This window comes from Saccopteryx bilineata, chromosome 7, assembly GCF_036850765.1.
Source record: "Saccopteryx bilineata isolate mSacBil1 chromosome 7, mSacBil1_pri_phased_curated, whole genome shotgun sequence".
NCBI classification, from domain to species: domain Eukaryota; kingdom Metazoa; phylum Chordata; class Mammalia; order Chiroptera; family Emballonuridae; genus Saccopteryx; species Saccopteryx bilineata.
The window spans coordinates 32,846,057-32,861,620 of NC_089496.1; the positions used below are offsets into that span (position 1 = coordinate 32,846,057).

Below are 15,564 nucleotides of genomic sequence, written 5' to 3' on the forward strand. Positions count from 1 at the left end.
TATTGTCATTTCCAAACTTCAAGGATCTAGATAAAAAAATAATTTGTGACAAAAGAAATTTACTTAAGTTACAGGGTGTTTACTGGGGGGAAAAAATCTATAAAGATAAGCTGTAATATAGCAATGCCTTCCTTTGCACAATACCTGGCATATGGCAGGCACTCAGTAAATGTTGACTGATGGAATTTTTTTATTGATTGATTTATTTAGAGAGACAAGAGAGGAAGGGGGGAGAGCTAAAGAGAGAGGAAGAGAGAGGGAAGCATTCATTTGTTGTATGGCTTAGTTGTGCATTTATTGGTTGCGTCCCATATGTGCCTTGATCAGGGATTGAACCTGCAACCTTGGTGCTTTGGAATGACGCTCTTCAACTGAGCTAACTTGGCCAAGGCCAACTGATTGAATATTTAAACGTCAGCTTCTGTGTGTGCACAATGACTGTAAGATTGTTAATTATATAAAAAGATTGCTATGAAAATAAAGAAGCAATCATGTAAAGTTCACAGCATGGTGCCTGATACATATATGAGAATCTCAACAAACCTTAGCCATTATTATCATCACTGTTACTTTCGGATATTTTAGACACAGTGTTGAAAAACTTAACTTTTTATTAGTACTTCTTTCATCCCAAAGAACTTTTAGAAAGGTTTTTTAGGGTACACAGAGTTGAGCTCATGAATTTTTATTTTATTTGTTTTCTTTGAAATGACTTTCTTGAGATATAATTTACTACCGTCAAGGTCACCCACTTAGAGTGTACAAGTCAGTAGTTTTTATTACATTTACAGTGTTGTGCAATTATTACCGTAATCTAATTCTAGAACATGTTTATCATCGCCACATGAGCTCATAGCTTCTACATTAGGTTTCAGATGCCAGCGGATCCATGCGGGTGACTGTGGTGGCAGAAGAGAACCCCTTCTCCATGGCAATGCTGCGTTCAGAAGAATGCTTTATTTTGGACCATGGTGCTGCAAAAAAAATTTTTGTGTGGAAAGGTAAAAGATGCTTTTGACTTTGTTGCTACACCTCAGATTTATAGATATTTTTTCATCAGGATAAAGAAAACATCTTTTTTTTTTTTTAATTTAAAAAAACCCTGCCGCCTGACTGGGAGGTGGCACAGTGGATGGAGCATCAGTCTGGGATGCGGAGGACCCAGGTTGGAGACCCCAAGGTCGCCAGCTTGAGCGCAGGCTCATCCGGTTTGAGCAAAGTTCACCAGCTTAAGCCCAAGGTCACTGGCTTAAGCAAGGGGTCACTCAGTCTGCTGTAGCCTCATGGTCAAGGCACATATGAGAAAGCAATCAATGAACAACTAAGGTGTCGCAACGAAAAACTGATGATTGATGCTTCTCATCTCTCTCTGTTCCTGTCTGTCCCTATCTATCCCTCTCTCTGACTCTCTCTCTGTCTCTGTGGGGTTTTTTCTTTTTTTTTTTTTTTTTTTTTTTTTTTTTTTTCATTTTTCTGAAGCTGGAAACAGGGAGAGACAGTCAGACAGACTCCCGCATGCGCCCGACCGGGATCCACCCGGCACGCCCACCAGGGGCGGTGCTCTGCCCCCCAGGGGGCGATGCTCTGCCCATCCTGGGCGTCGCCATATTGCGACCAGAGCCACTCTAGCGCCTGAGGCAGAGGCCACAGAGCCATGCCCAGCGCCCGGGCCATCTCTGCTCCAATGGAGCCTTGGCTGTGGGAGGGGAAGAGAGAGACAGAGAGGAAAGCGCAGCGGAGGGGTGGAGAAGCAAATGGGCGCTTCTCCTGTGTGCCCTGGCCGGGAATCGAACCCGGGTCCTCCGCACGCTAGGCCGAAGCTCTACCGCTGAGGGGTTTTTTCTTTAAAAAATTAAATAAATTTTAAAAAACAAAAAACCCCTGCCTTTCTGATACTTGATCTGTTAATAGCTCATATAAAATGTGGACATCGAAGCCACATTTTTTTTCTACTAGTCTCATTTGTCAGGAATGATGGGGCTCAAATCACATTTGGACACTATAAAGAGAATCTTTTTTATGTGTAGTGTTCATTACTACATTGGATATATTTAATTTCCTAGAAATTTTTGACATTTTCTATATTATTTATAAATTGAATAATTATGTTTATTTTTATACACAAGTGTTACTTGATCGTATAATATCTTCCCTTGCTAAAATCCTGTCTCTCTTTAATTTACCTTGTAATTCAGGTAAAGATGCTAATCCCCGGGAAAGAAAGGCTGCAATGAAGACAGCTGAGCAATTCCTAGAGCAAATGAACTATTCCACCAAAACCCAAGTATGTATGGAAATGAACTGGCGAGAAAAAACCCACAAACTTAAAACTTGGGACCTCATGATGTCTCCACAAAACTCATGAAATAATTTGGTTTAAAGTCATGTAGGAGTGTGAAGTCGTTCTTTATAGGAGTGTGTGCAATGGCGTGTCACATGTCCCTAGAAACCTATCTGTATGGAGCAGCCATTTTCAACCAGTGTACTGCAAGAATTTTTAAAACACGCAACCTGACTATTTAGTCAGGGGCATTGACATCTTTTCCCTTAGATTGTCAAATAAAAGATTAAAAAAATGACAACCCACACAATAGTAGCTGTCTGGTGTGAATGAACCAAAATTATACTTAATTTGCCTGACCTGTGGTGGCGCAGTGGATAAAGCGTCAACCTAGAAACACTGAGGTTGCCGGTTCAAAACCCTGGGCTTGCCTGGTCAAGGCACATATGGGAGTTGATGCTTCCTGCTCCTCCCCCTTCTCTCTCTCTCTCTCTCTCTCTCAATCTCTCTCTCTCTCTATCTATCTCCCCCCTCCTCTCTAAAATGAATAAATAAATAAAAAAAAAAAAATTACAAACTCCCAAAAAAAAAAAAAAAATTATACTTAATTTTTTGTCAGATTTCTTTAAGACAAAAAGTATAATACATTTTTTGTTGTACCACAGAATTTCAATAATTGGTTTATGTGTACCATGAGATGAAATAGTTTGAAAATTACTGGTGTGGAGGATGGAATTTTGCAGAAACTGGGGAAGAAATCTTCCACGGGGCTACGCAATGAATATAAGAGTTCATCTGTTTCCTCCACAATCTTCAAGTCAGAATAGCCCACTGCAGTTGAATTAAGTGAGAGCACTTCCCAATTATTCCTTAGGGCAGGGGTCCCCTAACTTTTTTCACAGGGGGCCAGTTCACTGTGCCTCAGACCGTTGGAGGGCCGGACTATAAAAAAAACTATGAACAAATCCCTATGCACACTGCACATATCTTATTTTAAAGTAAAAAGACAAAACTGAAATAAATACAGTATTTAAAATAAAGAACAAGTAAATTTAAATCAACAAACTGACCAGTATTTTAATGGGAACTATGCTCCTCTCACTGACCATCAATGAAAGAGGTGCCCCTTCCAGAAGTGCAGTGGGGGCTGGATAAATGGCCTCAGGGGGCCACATGCGGCCCGCAGGCCATAGTTTGGGGACCACTGCCTTAGGGCATGCTATGCAGACATGGACTAGATACTCTTTGGCTTTATCAGGATCAGCGTAGACACTAGCTACTTCCTCTTCCTCTCTGCATCTCCCAGCTTCATCTTTTATCTTCATTTTTATGCCCTGGCACAAGTAACACCATGAGATCATTTCTTCCGGGTCTCAGACCTCTTGTGAACCTAACTGAGAAAAACAAACTTATGCCTGACCTGTTGGTAGTGCAGTGGATGAAGCGTCGACCTGGGAACACTGAGGTCGCTGGTTCAAAACCCTGCACTTGTCTGGTCAGAGCATGTATGGGAGTTGATGCTTCCTGCTCCTCCCCCCTTTCTCTCTCTCTCTCTCTCTCTCTCTCTCTCTCCTCTATAAAATGAGTAAATTTTTAAAATAATATTTAACGAAAAACAAACTTATTTAACTGCCATGATAAGATATGAAAACACTCTGTTCTTACCACAAACATCCAAATTCAGTGGCAGTTCCATTATAAGAACAAAGCAGTGTCAGATGGTTTTAGCCTTGTATTTGATAACCTTTCCTTTTGCAGCCATTTAAGGACCCCGGCTCCTAAGTTTGCATCTGTCATCGCAAAAACCTGGACAGTCTGTTCATTTCCCTAGTTTTTTCTTCACTACTAGATGAATGTTTTTCCAGTCTCTTATTTTGTCAGTTTATAATTGTTAATTTTTTTTTTAATTTTAGATTCAAGTCCTTCCAGAAGGAGGCGAAACCCCAATCTTCAAGCAGTTCTTTAAGGACTGGAGAGATAAAGATCAGAGTGATGGCTTCGGGAAAGTATACGTCACAGAGAAAGTGGCGCGAATAAAACAAATCCCATTTGATGCCTCAAAGTTACACAGCTCTCCGCAAATGGCAGCCCAGCACAATATGGTGGATGATGGTTCTGGCAAAGTGCAGGTGCTCATCTTGTGTTTGTTTGTTCATATCAGCCTGTTTATGCCAGTATATATGGCAGTATAACGTCAGGAAAATACAAACTTGGTAAAATGTGAATTTTACTTATTAATAAAGATGATCCAAGACTATATATTAACTCCGAGAACTTAAAGCTGAAAGAGATGTTGTCTGACCTTTGATTCTATTTTATAAGTACATGTTGAGATTCCATGTAGCTAAGTGATTTGTGCAAGATCACCTAGTTATCTTGGAGATCTGACATGGAATCCCCCCACCATCTTGTTTCTTGGATCAGACCTGCTTCTGCTCTTAGAACTGGGGTTGTCCAGACAGGTGTGTTGCCCTGAATGTACCGACTATCATCATTTTGTCCTTCCCTCGCACCTTAGAGGCATTCACAAGAGCAAATTGGACTTACATTATGTCAGTGGTTCTCAAACTTTTTGAAGTCGGGGTGCATTTAAAATCCTATAAATAATTGTAGGTGCACCATATACAAAATTTTGAGAAATATGTTATAATAATTAAGTCAAATATTAAATAAAAAATAAAGTCCAAGTGTGCTTTTATGGTAATTAAACAAAATAAATACGACAAAATTATTCTGACATTGAAAAACATTTTTATGTTGCATTTTGTGTTACGCTTTTTAGAATTCATAAAAAAAGAGGGGTTAAAAAATTAAAAAAACAACAAAGTTATTTTTTTATATATATATTCTTGTTTTTTTTCAGAGACAGAGAGAGAGTCAGAGAGAGGGATAGATAGGGACAGACAGACAGGAATGGAGAGAGATGAAAAGCATCAATCATCAGTTTTTCGTTGTGACACCTTAGTTGTTCATTGATTGCTTTCTCATATGTTCCTTGACCACAGGCCTTCAGCAGATGGAGTAACCCCTTGCTTGAGCCAGCGACCTTGGGTCCAAGCTGGTGAGCTTTTGCTCAGACCAGTTGAGCCTGCACTCAAGGTGGCGACCTCAGGGTCTCGAACCTGGGTTCTTCCGTATCCCAGACATTTTAGTAAGATTTAGTAAATTCGGCAGGTCCCGGTGCGAATGTATTAAGCTTTTTCATTCTTGTGTTTATGAGAAACATGAGCCTGATGTGTCCTAGTGATTTCTTCAATATTTGGGCGTATATTTGAAAGGCAAACTCTCATTTCCTCATCAATACATTGAAGAATTCCTCTCTTTTTACTCTTGTGTTGAGTGCAGAAAACCCCCACCATACATATCATCTTAACTTTACACCAAACAAAGGATAGAAGAAACTTGCCTCCAGGCTTTCTGGGGAACGTAGAGGGTAGTGTAAACAATCCAGCACCACAGCTTAACAGTCTTTTGCAACCTAATCAGGCAAGTGAGGTGCGGGGTTGGGTAGACTGTCAGCTTACAGCCAATTCCCCACACCTCTGTGCCCCAAAAATCTAAACTCCAAAAACCCTGTTGGTATTTTGGTCCCCAACAGGCACATATTTCTCTGGAATACCATAGGGCGCACCTGGAAATCTAGGACGCACCAGTGTGCCCTGGCATACACTTTGAGAACCACTTCATTATGTGCTAAAATCACAGGTATTTTTAGAGCATTCAAATTGAGCTCATTGATTATTTGTTAATTGTTTTCACAAAAATCAATTATTAGGGTTTATAACAACCCTAATAATTTTTCCTAACTCAAATCTTCACACTCAATGCACTATTGAGTCATCTAACTTCACGAGGACTGGGTGATGTCACTTCCTGTTCTAACATTTTAATGGTTCATACAGTGTTCCTGAGAACGTCCATCTTAGTCGGACCTTCTATAATTTGATCCTTGCTGTCCTTTCCCCCTCACGCTTCCAGTGCCTGGATGGTTCTTTTCCTCCACCATCTGAGTAATGTTTCCACTCCTGCTTTGTAACTCAGTTAAGTCGTAAGCTTCAGTCTTCCAAGAAGCTTCCCTCCACAATGAAATGGTCTTTCTCTGTGCTCAAACCATAAGTAACAGTTTTCATAGACCTTATTATGTAAGTACCTCAGAATTATTCATTTGCTTACACATTTCTCCTCCTGGATTTGTTTTTATTTCCTTGAGGGCAGGAATTGAATATTTTATCTTTTTTTTTTTTTTTTTTTTTTTGTATTTTTCTGAAGCTGGAAACCGGGAGAGACAGTCAGACAGACTCCCGCATGCGCCCCACCGGGATCCACCCGGCACGCCCACCAGGGGCGACGCTCTGTCCACCAGGGGGCGATGCTCTGCCCCTCTGGGGCGTCGCTCTGCTGCGACCAGAGCCACTCTAGCACCTGGGGCAGAGGCCAAGGAGCCATCCCCAGCGCCCGGGCCATCTTTGCTCCAATGGAGCCTTGGCTGCGGGAGGGGAAGAGAGAGACAGAGAGAAAGAAGAGGGGGAGGGGTGGAGAAGCAAATGGGCGCTTCTCCTATGTGCCCTGGCCGGGAATCGAACCCAGGTCCCCCGCATGCCAGGCCGACGCTCTACCGCTGAGCCAACCGGCCAGGGCCTATTTTATCTTTTTATACAGTGCTTCAACCACATACATAGTGAGGAGATTTAGGATACCGTTTTTGTCCTTTCAGGGACTTGTAGTGGGAATCCAAGCCGCGCAGCGCTGTGGGGACTGCAAAGGGAGAAATGCCCTTCACGGCCATTGTCAGAAGGGTAACAACTTCTGGGTCTGGGTCTGTCTCCTGCTCAGACGTCCTTCTCCGGAGCTTGGCACAGCGGGAGGTCCCTATACAGATGGCTCCTCCGCACCAGCTGTGTCCCAGCTGCAGCCCCGTGTCAGGTCACAGCGTCTCTGAGATGTCCTCCTGTGCCACCTGGGCTACTGAAATCCAAGGACTGGCCCTTGGGTGTAGTCAGGCCTTGCTGCCCTTTCTCCTCTGCTCAGCAGGATGGCGTGGGAAGGCTCCTCTCTGAAAGCACTGTCCCTCTCCTCTCCTCTCCACCTGCTGTCTCCATGTTCCTACCCAGCCCTCCCCAGGACCCGGGCAGGAGGTCCCATGTGCGCGTGTGCGTGCGTGCGTGCGTGCGCGCACAGTGCCTGGCAGTCTCTCACTCATATGTTACTGTCGCTTTTCATCTATAGCTCTCATCTCTCAGACTTGGAGTATTTTTAATCTGTGATAAGGATGAGGGATTAGAAACCAAACTGGTTCTAAAAACAAGACAAACAAAAACTCATAGGCACATTCATATCATTTCATTAACTAATGTCACCCCAATAAATTTAATTTAAAAAAAAACCTGGTTCTGCCTGTTTTGGTCACATCTGTCACTCTTGCCTGAGAAAAACAATAGTGTCATACCTTTAAGTGCAGGAGGAAAAGTAATTTAAAAAAATTATCTCCCAATTGATGAAAAAGTTTACATAAGTTAAGAGCTATGTTTCTGAGCTGAGTATATTCCACCAGAGTATCCTATTATTTTCATTACTTAATCAAAAACAGATATTTATTAATCAACACTCAGACCTGAGCTAAGTATTGTGGAGGCTGCAAAAGAAATGTAAACACTTAAAAAAGTAAATACACCAATTGCCAAATTAGTAAAATTTCTTCTCTTTGCTTGATTTCTAAACTGGTTAGAAAAGTAATTTAAAAGTTACTTAATGATAGACCAAACCAATTTTTTTTTAACTTCTGGGAAGTATGATCAGATTAAGAAAATGTTAATTTTGCTGTGCATATTTCATCCGTCTTAGATTTGGCGTGTAGAAAGCAATGGTAGAATCGAAATTGACCAAAACTCATACGGTGAATTCTACGGTGGTGACTGCTACATTATACTCTACACTTATCCCAGAGGACAGATTATTTATACATGGTAAGTTACCCTCTTTTATAAAATCTGAAGTTTCATAGAGGCCAAATTTTCCCCTACATTTAAGTTTTATTAAATTCTATGCAACGGGGGATAGAATTGTTTTATAGTTATCCCAGTGATATTTGTATAGCTTGTAGTATTTTTTATATGACTTTGACTATATTTTGTAGCTGCTGTCAACAAGCAGGAAGAATTAGATTAAAATCATTTTCTCTAGTCTTGGAAAAGGCTATGATACCGACAGGATAGTGTTCTCGTAGTAGATATGTACCTGAGTCTCCCACCTCCTCTGCACATTAACACTCCAAATGGCCAGCATTGGGTCCCGTGCCTTCTTATTGTTAAAATTCAGAGGCCTATACTGATTGGAATCACAAAGTTGCAATCAGGCAAACTCTATAAGGGATAGATATAATTAATGATTATGTTTTATACTCCCAAGACCTCAAATTGATGCATTCTTATTTTTTGTCCCTATGAAATTCATATAATAGAAAAAATACCATTGTCTCCACATCTTACATGGTTTTGCATAATGACTTGAGTTAGGTGAAGGTTAAATTTACTTAGAGTCAGTGTTAAGTGACTGACTGTTCCATAGGGAATGTCAAACCAAGTGAATTAGGTCCTCATACCATGCTGAGCTATTTCAAAGGGATAGGGGTCCTGCAATAAAACATATAATGTGAGGTTTTTTTAACTTTTTATTAGTAAAACCAGGCAAAATAGAACGTCTCTGAAAAGACTAGAAAGAAAGAAAAGAATCCTCAAAAACAGATCTTAAAGCCGAGAGGTGTAGTAGCTAGAAGGTACTAGGAGCAGAGCACCTGCTCCCTTTGCCCACATGGTGATGGCTCTGTGGGCCACTGAATGAGCGTGAACTCAGGTTCCTGCTTATATATAGTGACATTTCTCTTTGCTGAGTATTCTGCCAGATGACAGATCCATATCTGTCCCCACAGGGTCACCTTACTATTTACCCTTACCATGTACACTGTTCAGTGCCTTGAGTTCAAGCAAGTTCAGAAAATGAAATAATTATCTCTATCCCATAAGCTCTTTTCATTTGTATTTTTAATTTACTGTGTTTACATGGTTTCAAGTGTCCCACTCAATATAACACCCTCTAATCACCTCATCGTGTCCCCCCGTGCCCCATGCAAAGTCTTTTCCACCTCCATTTCTCCCCTTTTGGCCCCCTTCCCCCTACCTCCCCCCTCGCCCTCTGGCTATTGCTGTTCTGTTGTCTGTATGTATGTGTTATGTACATATGATTTTGGCTAATCCCTTCACCTTTGATCCTGTCCCTCATCCCCCTTCCCTCTGACAGCTGTCCATCTGGTCGCTGTGACGCTGCCTCTGTTTCTATTTTGTTCCTCAGTTTATTGTGTTCTTTAGACTCCACATATAACTGAGATCCTATGGTACTTGTCTTTCTCTGCCTGGCTTATTTCACTTAGCATAGTAATCTCCAGGTCCATCCGTGCTGTCGCAAAAGGTAAGTTGTCCTTCTTTTTTAAAGCCATGTAGTATTCCATTGTATAAATGTACCACAACTTTTTTACTCATTCGTCTACTGATGGACACTTGGGTTGTTTATAGATCTTGGCTATTGCAAACAATGCTGCAATAATCATGGAGGTGCATATCTTCTTTGAAATTAGTGTTTTGAGATTCTTAATCTCTATTCTTAGAAGTGGGATGCTGGGTAATAAGGCAGTTCCATTTTGAATTTTCTGAGGAAACACCATAGGCTCTTGCTACTCAAACTAGGCAGCAGAGATATCAGTGAGACCTGGGAGCTGGTTAGAAACGCAGGCTCTCAAGCCCCACCTTTGACCCACTGAAGCAGAACCTGCACTTTAACAAGATCCCTAGGTGACTCATATGCACTTTAGCAACTGAAAGCATGGCCTTATGTGACGGTTCCAAGTACTAGCTATGCTTAATAACCTGGCCATTTTTCCCAAGTTCAAATGACTGGCTGCCCCATGCCAAATGGCTCTGACTCTCAGTGTGCAGGACTCCCAAGATTCTAATGTGCACTGTGGCTTCCGTGAACCACTGCACCAGGGATATTTCTGACCCTGCAGCCACATTGTATCCTGTCACAGGTGACCATATTGAGCTAGCTAGCTTTGTGTTTAAGATGCCATCTTTATAGCAACCATTTATTTGATCAGCATGTCTGTGCCAGCAAAGTGCTAGATGTTTTCATATATTATCTCTCTTGCTCACCACAAGGTTATTTGTAAAAGAAAAAAAGGGAGAGGAGGAATCAGACAGATTAAAGAACTAAACCAAAAGGCACAATAGTAACTGGTGAAGCAACATTTGACTCCTTGGTACGTAGGTCTCTAACTCTGAGGTCAGGTCGAGTGCAGCTATACCCTGTAGGTATGTCCTTATTTTACAATTTCCTTTTTGAAAACTTTAATTCAGAAAAATGTTTGTGCAAGAGAATGGCATCTATAGCGATAAATTAAATAGCTAGTCAGCTATTTCTTTTACATTGTGTTTCTTGGTCTCCCTCTTGATTCTCTTTTGTATGTAAAAAAATGTATAATCGATTTGATTGTGGCAGTTAGATACAAGAAGATAGACTAAAGCAATCCAAGAAGATATTTTGAGGAAATAACATGTTCAAATCTACATAAATAACTATGTGGATATAACTAGAACAGACTAATTCAGGTTATAAATTTTAAATGCAGAAGCTATTCCTTAAATCACTTGAAAGCATTATTGAAAACTTTCTATGTCCCAAGCACTGCACTAGATACTAAAGATATAGTAGTGCCCTGGTCTTATGGCTCAGTTGGTTAAGCATCATCCTGAAGCACAGAGGTTGCCGATTTGATCCCCGGTCAGGGCACATACAGAAACAGATTAATGTTCCGTCTCTCTCTTCTTCTCTCTCTCTAAAGTCAATAAAGATAACATTTTTAAAAAAGGATACAGTTGTAAAAAACAAACAAAATGCCCTGGGACCACAAGAACTTACTATACTTTAAATCAGGGGTCCCCAAACTTTTTACACAGGGGGCCAGTTCACTGTCCCTCAGACCACTGGAGGGCCGGACTATAAAAAAACTATGAACAAATCCCTATGCACACTGCACATATTTTATTTTAAAGTAAAAAAAACAAAACGGGAACAAATACAATATTTAAAATAAAGAACAAGTAAATTTCAATCAACAAACTGACCAGTATTTCAATGGGAACTATGCTCCTCTCACTGACCACCAATGAAAGAGGTGCCCCTTCCGGAAGTGCGGTGGGGGCCGGATAAATGGCCTCAGGGGGCCGCAGTTTGGGGAGCCCTGCTTTAAAGAGAGGCAGATGATTAATAAGCAACTCAGTGAAGTATAAATGATTTTAGGATAAGACCAAGCTGAGTGATCTTTGGAGGGTCATAGCTGATCGCCCCAGCCCGCTCCGTGGATAGTAGTAAGGGCTCCTAGAAGCAGGGACATCCACGTGGGAGCTGGGCAGGCGAGCAATGCCAGGAATTGTGTTCTCATCCACTATTGATGACGTATGACTGGAGAAAATTCCTGAGCAAAAAATTAAACCACAGAAATTAAGAGTAAAATTGTCAATGGCCTTGTAACCGGGCTGTGGAGGAAGAAGTATAATTTTCAGGCCATTGGGAAACAGTCAAAGACTTTGCATGGGGCATGATTGGTTTTTATCTTAGAGAAATTATTCTGGTTGACATCTAAAGACTAGACTAGTGGGAGAAAATTGGCGACCGGGAGGTCACGGGGAATGAGTTGTAATATCCAGCTGAATGATAATACATCCAGACTTCAGTGTAAGAGTACAGGGAGGGACGGTCTGTTCCCGAGTGGATAAAAACGCCAGGTTTGGGGGGTTTGCTGTTTGAAACACTGCAAGGGGTGGAGCAAGATGGAGACAAAAGTTTGGTGATATTGTCTATTAGTTGGTTGAATTGTTTTCCTGTAGAAGAAAAAGCAAAATGGAGAAATAGCCAAAACACGGCAGGTGTGATGGAGGGCCAGGTGGTGACAGACCATGGAGTTCCCCCAGCTGTGCGTCACGCCCCACCCTGTGCTCCCAGCGGAGCTAAGCCTCGATTCCTTTATCAATAAAATGGGGATAACGACACCTGCCACAGGTAGTGCCAGACAGAACACAGGACAATTCATAGCTCAACTTTGTACTTGCAAAACAACAACAACAAAAGACAACAACCCCCCCCCCCATGGTTTCTATAGCCGTATCATGTGAAACCATAATAACTTAAGTCTCTGCTTGAAAAGTTTATGTTAGAAGATCTTAAAACTTCAATACAAGCTAATTCATTTTCCTCTGGTCCTTCCAGGCAAGGAGCAAATGCCACGAGAGATGAGCTGACCACGTCTGCATTCCTGACTGTCCAGCTGGATAGATCCCTGGGAGGACATGCTGTGCAGGTGGGAATAATTTTACCTCCCAAACTCTAAACTTTTTATAAAAACCGCCCGCTTTTGCAGTGCTGGTCAACCTGGTCCCTACCGTGCAACCAAAAAGCGCCGCGATTGGCCCACCATGAAAGCTGGAACGCCCACTAGTGGGCGGTAGGGACCCGGTCGACCAGCACTGCAAAAGTGGGCGGTTTTTATAAAAAGTTTGACGACCCCTCAGTTTGGATTTCAACTACTCCTACTCTTATGCCACAGAAGTTCTCTGAGACCCTAGAAGAAAGAAAGCAAACAAAATGTAAAAAAACTCCAAAATAAACTATTATTAACTATTAAAATACATGAGAGCCCAAAATAATCTTTCCTTTAGAATCACATCATATGTCAATGTCAGTTTACATGACATTAAAATTATTCTGAGTTACTACTTCCAGTTACTGTTAAACAGATGTGTTTATTCCCCCAGCTCCATCCCTGCAAAGATGTCGACATCCTAATCTTCTGGACCTGTAAATATGTTATAAAGCAAAGGGGAATTAAGAGTGGAGATGGAATTAAGGTTGCAAAATAGCATTTCTTAAAATAGGGAAATTATCCAGAATGATGGGGTAGATTAATGTAATCATAGGATTCTTACAAGTGAAACAGGAAGGCAGGCGGAGTTAGAAGGACACAACATGAGAGAGACTCAGCCAGAAAGTACTGGCTTTAAAGATGGAAGGGGCGCCCAGGCAAGTAATATAGTCAGTCTCTACAGCTGAAAAGCCAAAGCAATGGGTTCCCTCCTAGAGCTCCGAAAGGAACATAGCCTGCAACACCTTGATTTTAGTCCAGTGAGACTCACCAAGGACTTCTGACCTCCAGAGCTCTAAGATCAATCTGTACTATTTAAATCACTAAAATTATGATAATTTGTTGTTAAAGCAATAGGAACTAAATATAGCAGCATAAACCAAGCACAAATTAATAATTCTAATTCCTAGTTGAAACATAGAACAGTGTTTTATACTTTCCCATATCACAAAATTATGTAAGATATGTTTTGCACAGGCAATCTGAAATAAACTTGTTGAGGGCTTGGATCTTTACTTTTTCCCTTCTGGGATCCAGAATTTTGACTGATACTAAGTCTAGCACTGAGATTGAGGGGGTGGGGAATGGGGGAGGGGAGAGGAAAAGAAAGAGGAGGGGAGGGAAATGAGAACAAGAAGAAAATGGGAAAACAAAGTGGAGGAGAGAGAGGGAAGAGAAGGTAGAAAAGGGAAAGAGAAAGGTTAGGAGGGAAGAGAGGGAGGGAAATCACAGAGGAGGGGAGGGGAGGAGAGAAGAAAACGGAGAGAGGATAGGAAGGTATGATGGAAGAGGGGTGAATTTTTTATTTGGGTATTTCTGAAAATAAGTAATTTGAAAATGAATGAACCCAAATTCTAAGTGACAATTCTATATAAATGAGCCAACCTTTTAGTGTGAATATATATGTATGTATGTGTCTATGTGTATCTATATACAGTGTATATATATCTATATATAGTATCTAATATATCTATATATCATATATACTATATATTTATATGTTTATCTAAAGAGAAATAAACGGATTGAGATAACAGGAAGAGGGGGAGAGAGAAATATGTATTGAGTAATTATAAATTTGAACATCATACAAGACTCCAGTATTAGTGTCTCATTCTAGTTGTCTTCATTCTGTCCGAGAGACCATTTTGAGGCTGCTTTGACCCTCTCTCCTCTTCTCTCAAGCTCCTCTCCTAATGTGTAGGGTGGAATATTTCCTACATGTTTTAAGACCTTTGTTAGTAACCACAGGAAATTCTAGGTCTTTGCTGAATTAATCCTCAATGTGTAACTTAAATACAGACTTCAAGAAGACTTTGTTACTCTTTAATGTGCTCCAGCCTGTCTACTCTTCTTAACCCCAGGAGTGGCACTGGCTTGATCCTTGGCCCAACTGCAAGATCTCTATGGCGTGTGTGTGTGTGTGTGTGTGTGTCCTCTCTTTCTTTCTCTCCCTCTCCCCCATTCCCTACCTTACTTTCTAGCCAGAGCAACTTACACTGTGTAAGTATTTTATATGGCTGGCTTGGGGAAGGAGTCTGCTCCCATCTGCTGGGAAAAGCATCTTCCAGATTGGGATGCAAACTGAAAGCAGGTGCTGTTTGGCCAGTGTAGTTACATTTCTGATACCACAGCATTAAGCATTCCCTTCACAGGAACGTGTCTAACTTCCTCTTGTCTGATGTCAAGTGAGCCAAGACTCTACATGGTCTGCAAGTTTTTTGTTTTGTTTGCAAAGCTTTATAAATGTGTACTTGCTTCTTCAAAAGTAATAATTAAATAGGTAAGTCAGATACTTTATTATATATAATCTGAGATGCAGAGGCAGAATTTGGTCTTCTAGCTAGTTTTCTTTCTCCCTTGGTACTTTTTAATATTATAGTTATAGATATACTATAAAGCAAGTTAGATCTATATGTAAAGATGCATATTAACTTAAAAAATTAAATTTAATTGTTAATTAACAAATTAATAAGATGATTGATTTTTTTTTACTGTAATGAACTCTATTTTACCATGAAGTATTATATTCATTTGTTGAATGAAATATTTCTAGCTAAAACGTGGCATCATCTATACCATTTAATTAATTTTCAACATACTGTTTACAAAATTATGTAAAAACTTGGCAGATATTTGCCATGCCTTATAAATTCCACATTTCATAGTAAAATATTTGAGATACCTAATGAATTTCCCTTGTTAGTCAACTGAATCCTAAATTAACAATGAAGTGGTAATGTTTAGTGTAATCACTAGATGGCAGTAGTTTACAATAATGCATAAACTACAAGTCCTTTATCTGTTTTAAACATTC

At 40.7% G+C, this 15,564-nt stretch overlaps 1 protein-coding gene across 1 annotated transcript in view; it reads left to right on the top strand.

Moving 5' to 3' along the window:
* SCIN (scinderin) overlaps positions 1-15,564 on the top strand; it is a 77,925-nt gene that overhangs the window by 51,327 nt on the left and 11,034 nt on the right. Inside the window, exons 6-10 of the mRNA XM_066239699.1 lie at positions 869-1,001; positions 2,196-2,284; positions 4,195-4,410; positions 8,123-8,244; positions 12,596-12,686. Coding sequence (XP_066095796.1) covers positions 869-1,001; positions 2,196-2,284; positions 4,195-4,410; positions 8,123-8,244; positions 12,596-12,686 — 651 coding nt within the window. The remainder of the gene's footprint in view (positions 1-868; positions 1,002-2,195; positions 2,285-4,194; positions 4,411-8,122; positions 8,245-12,595; positions 12,687-15,564) is intronic.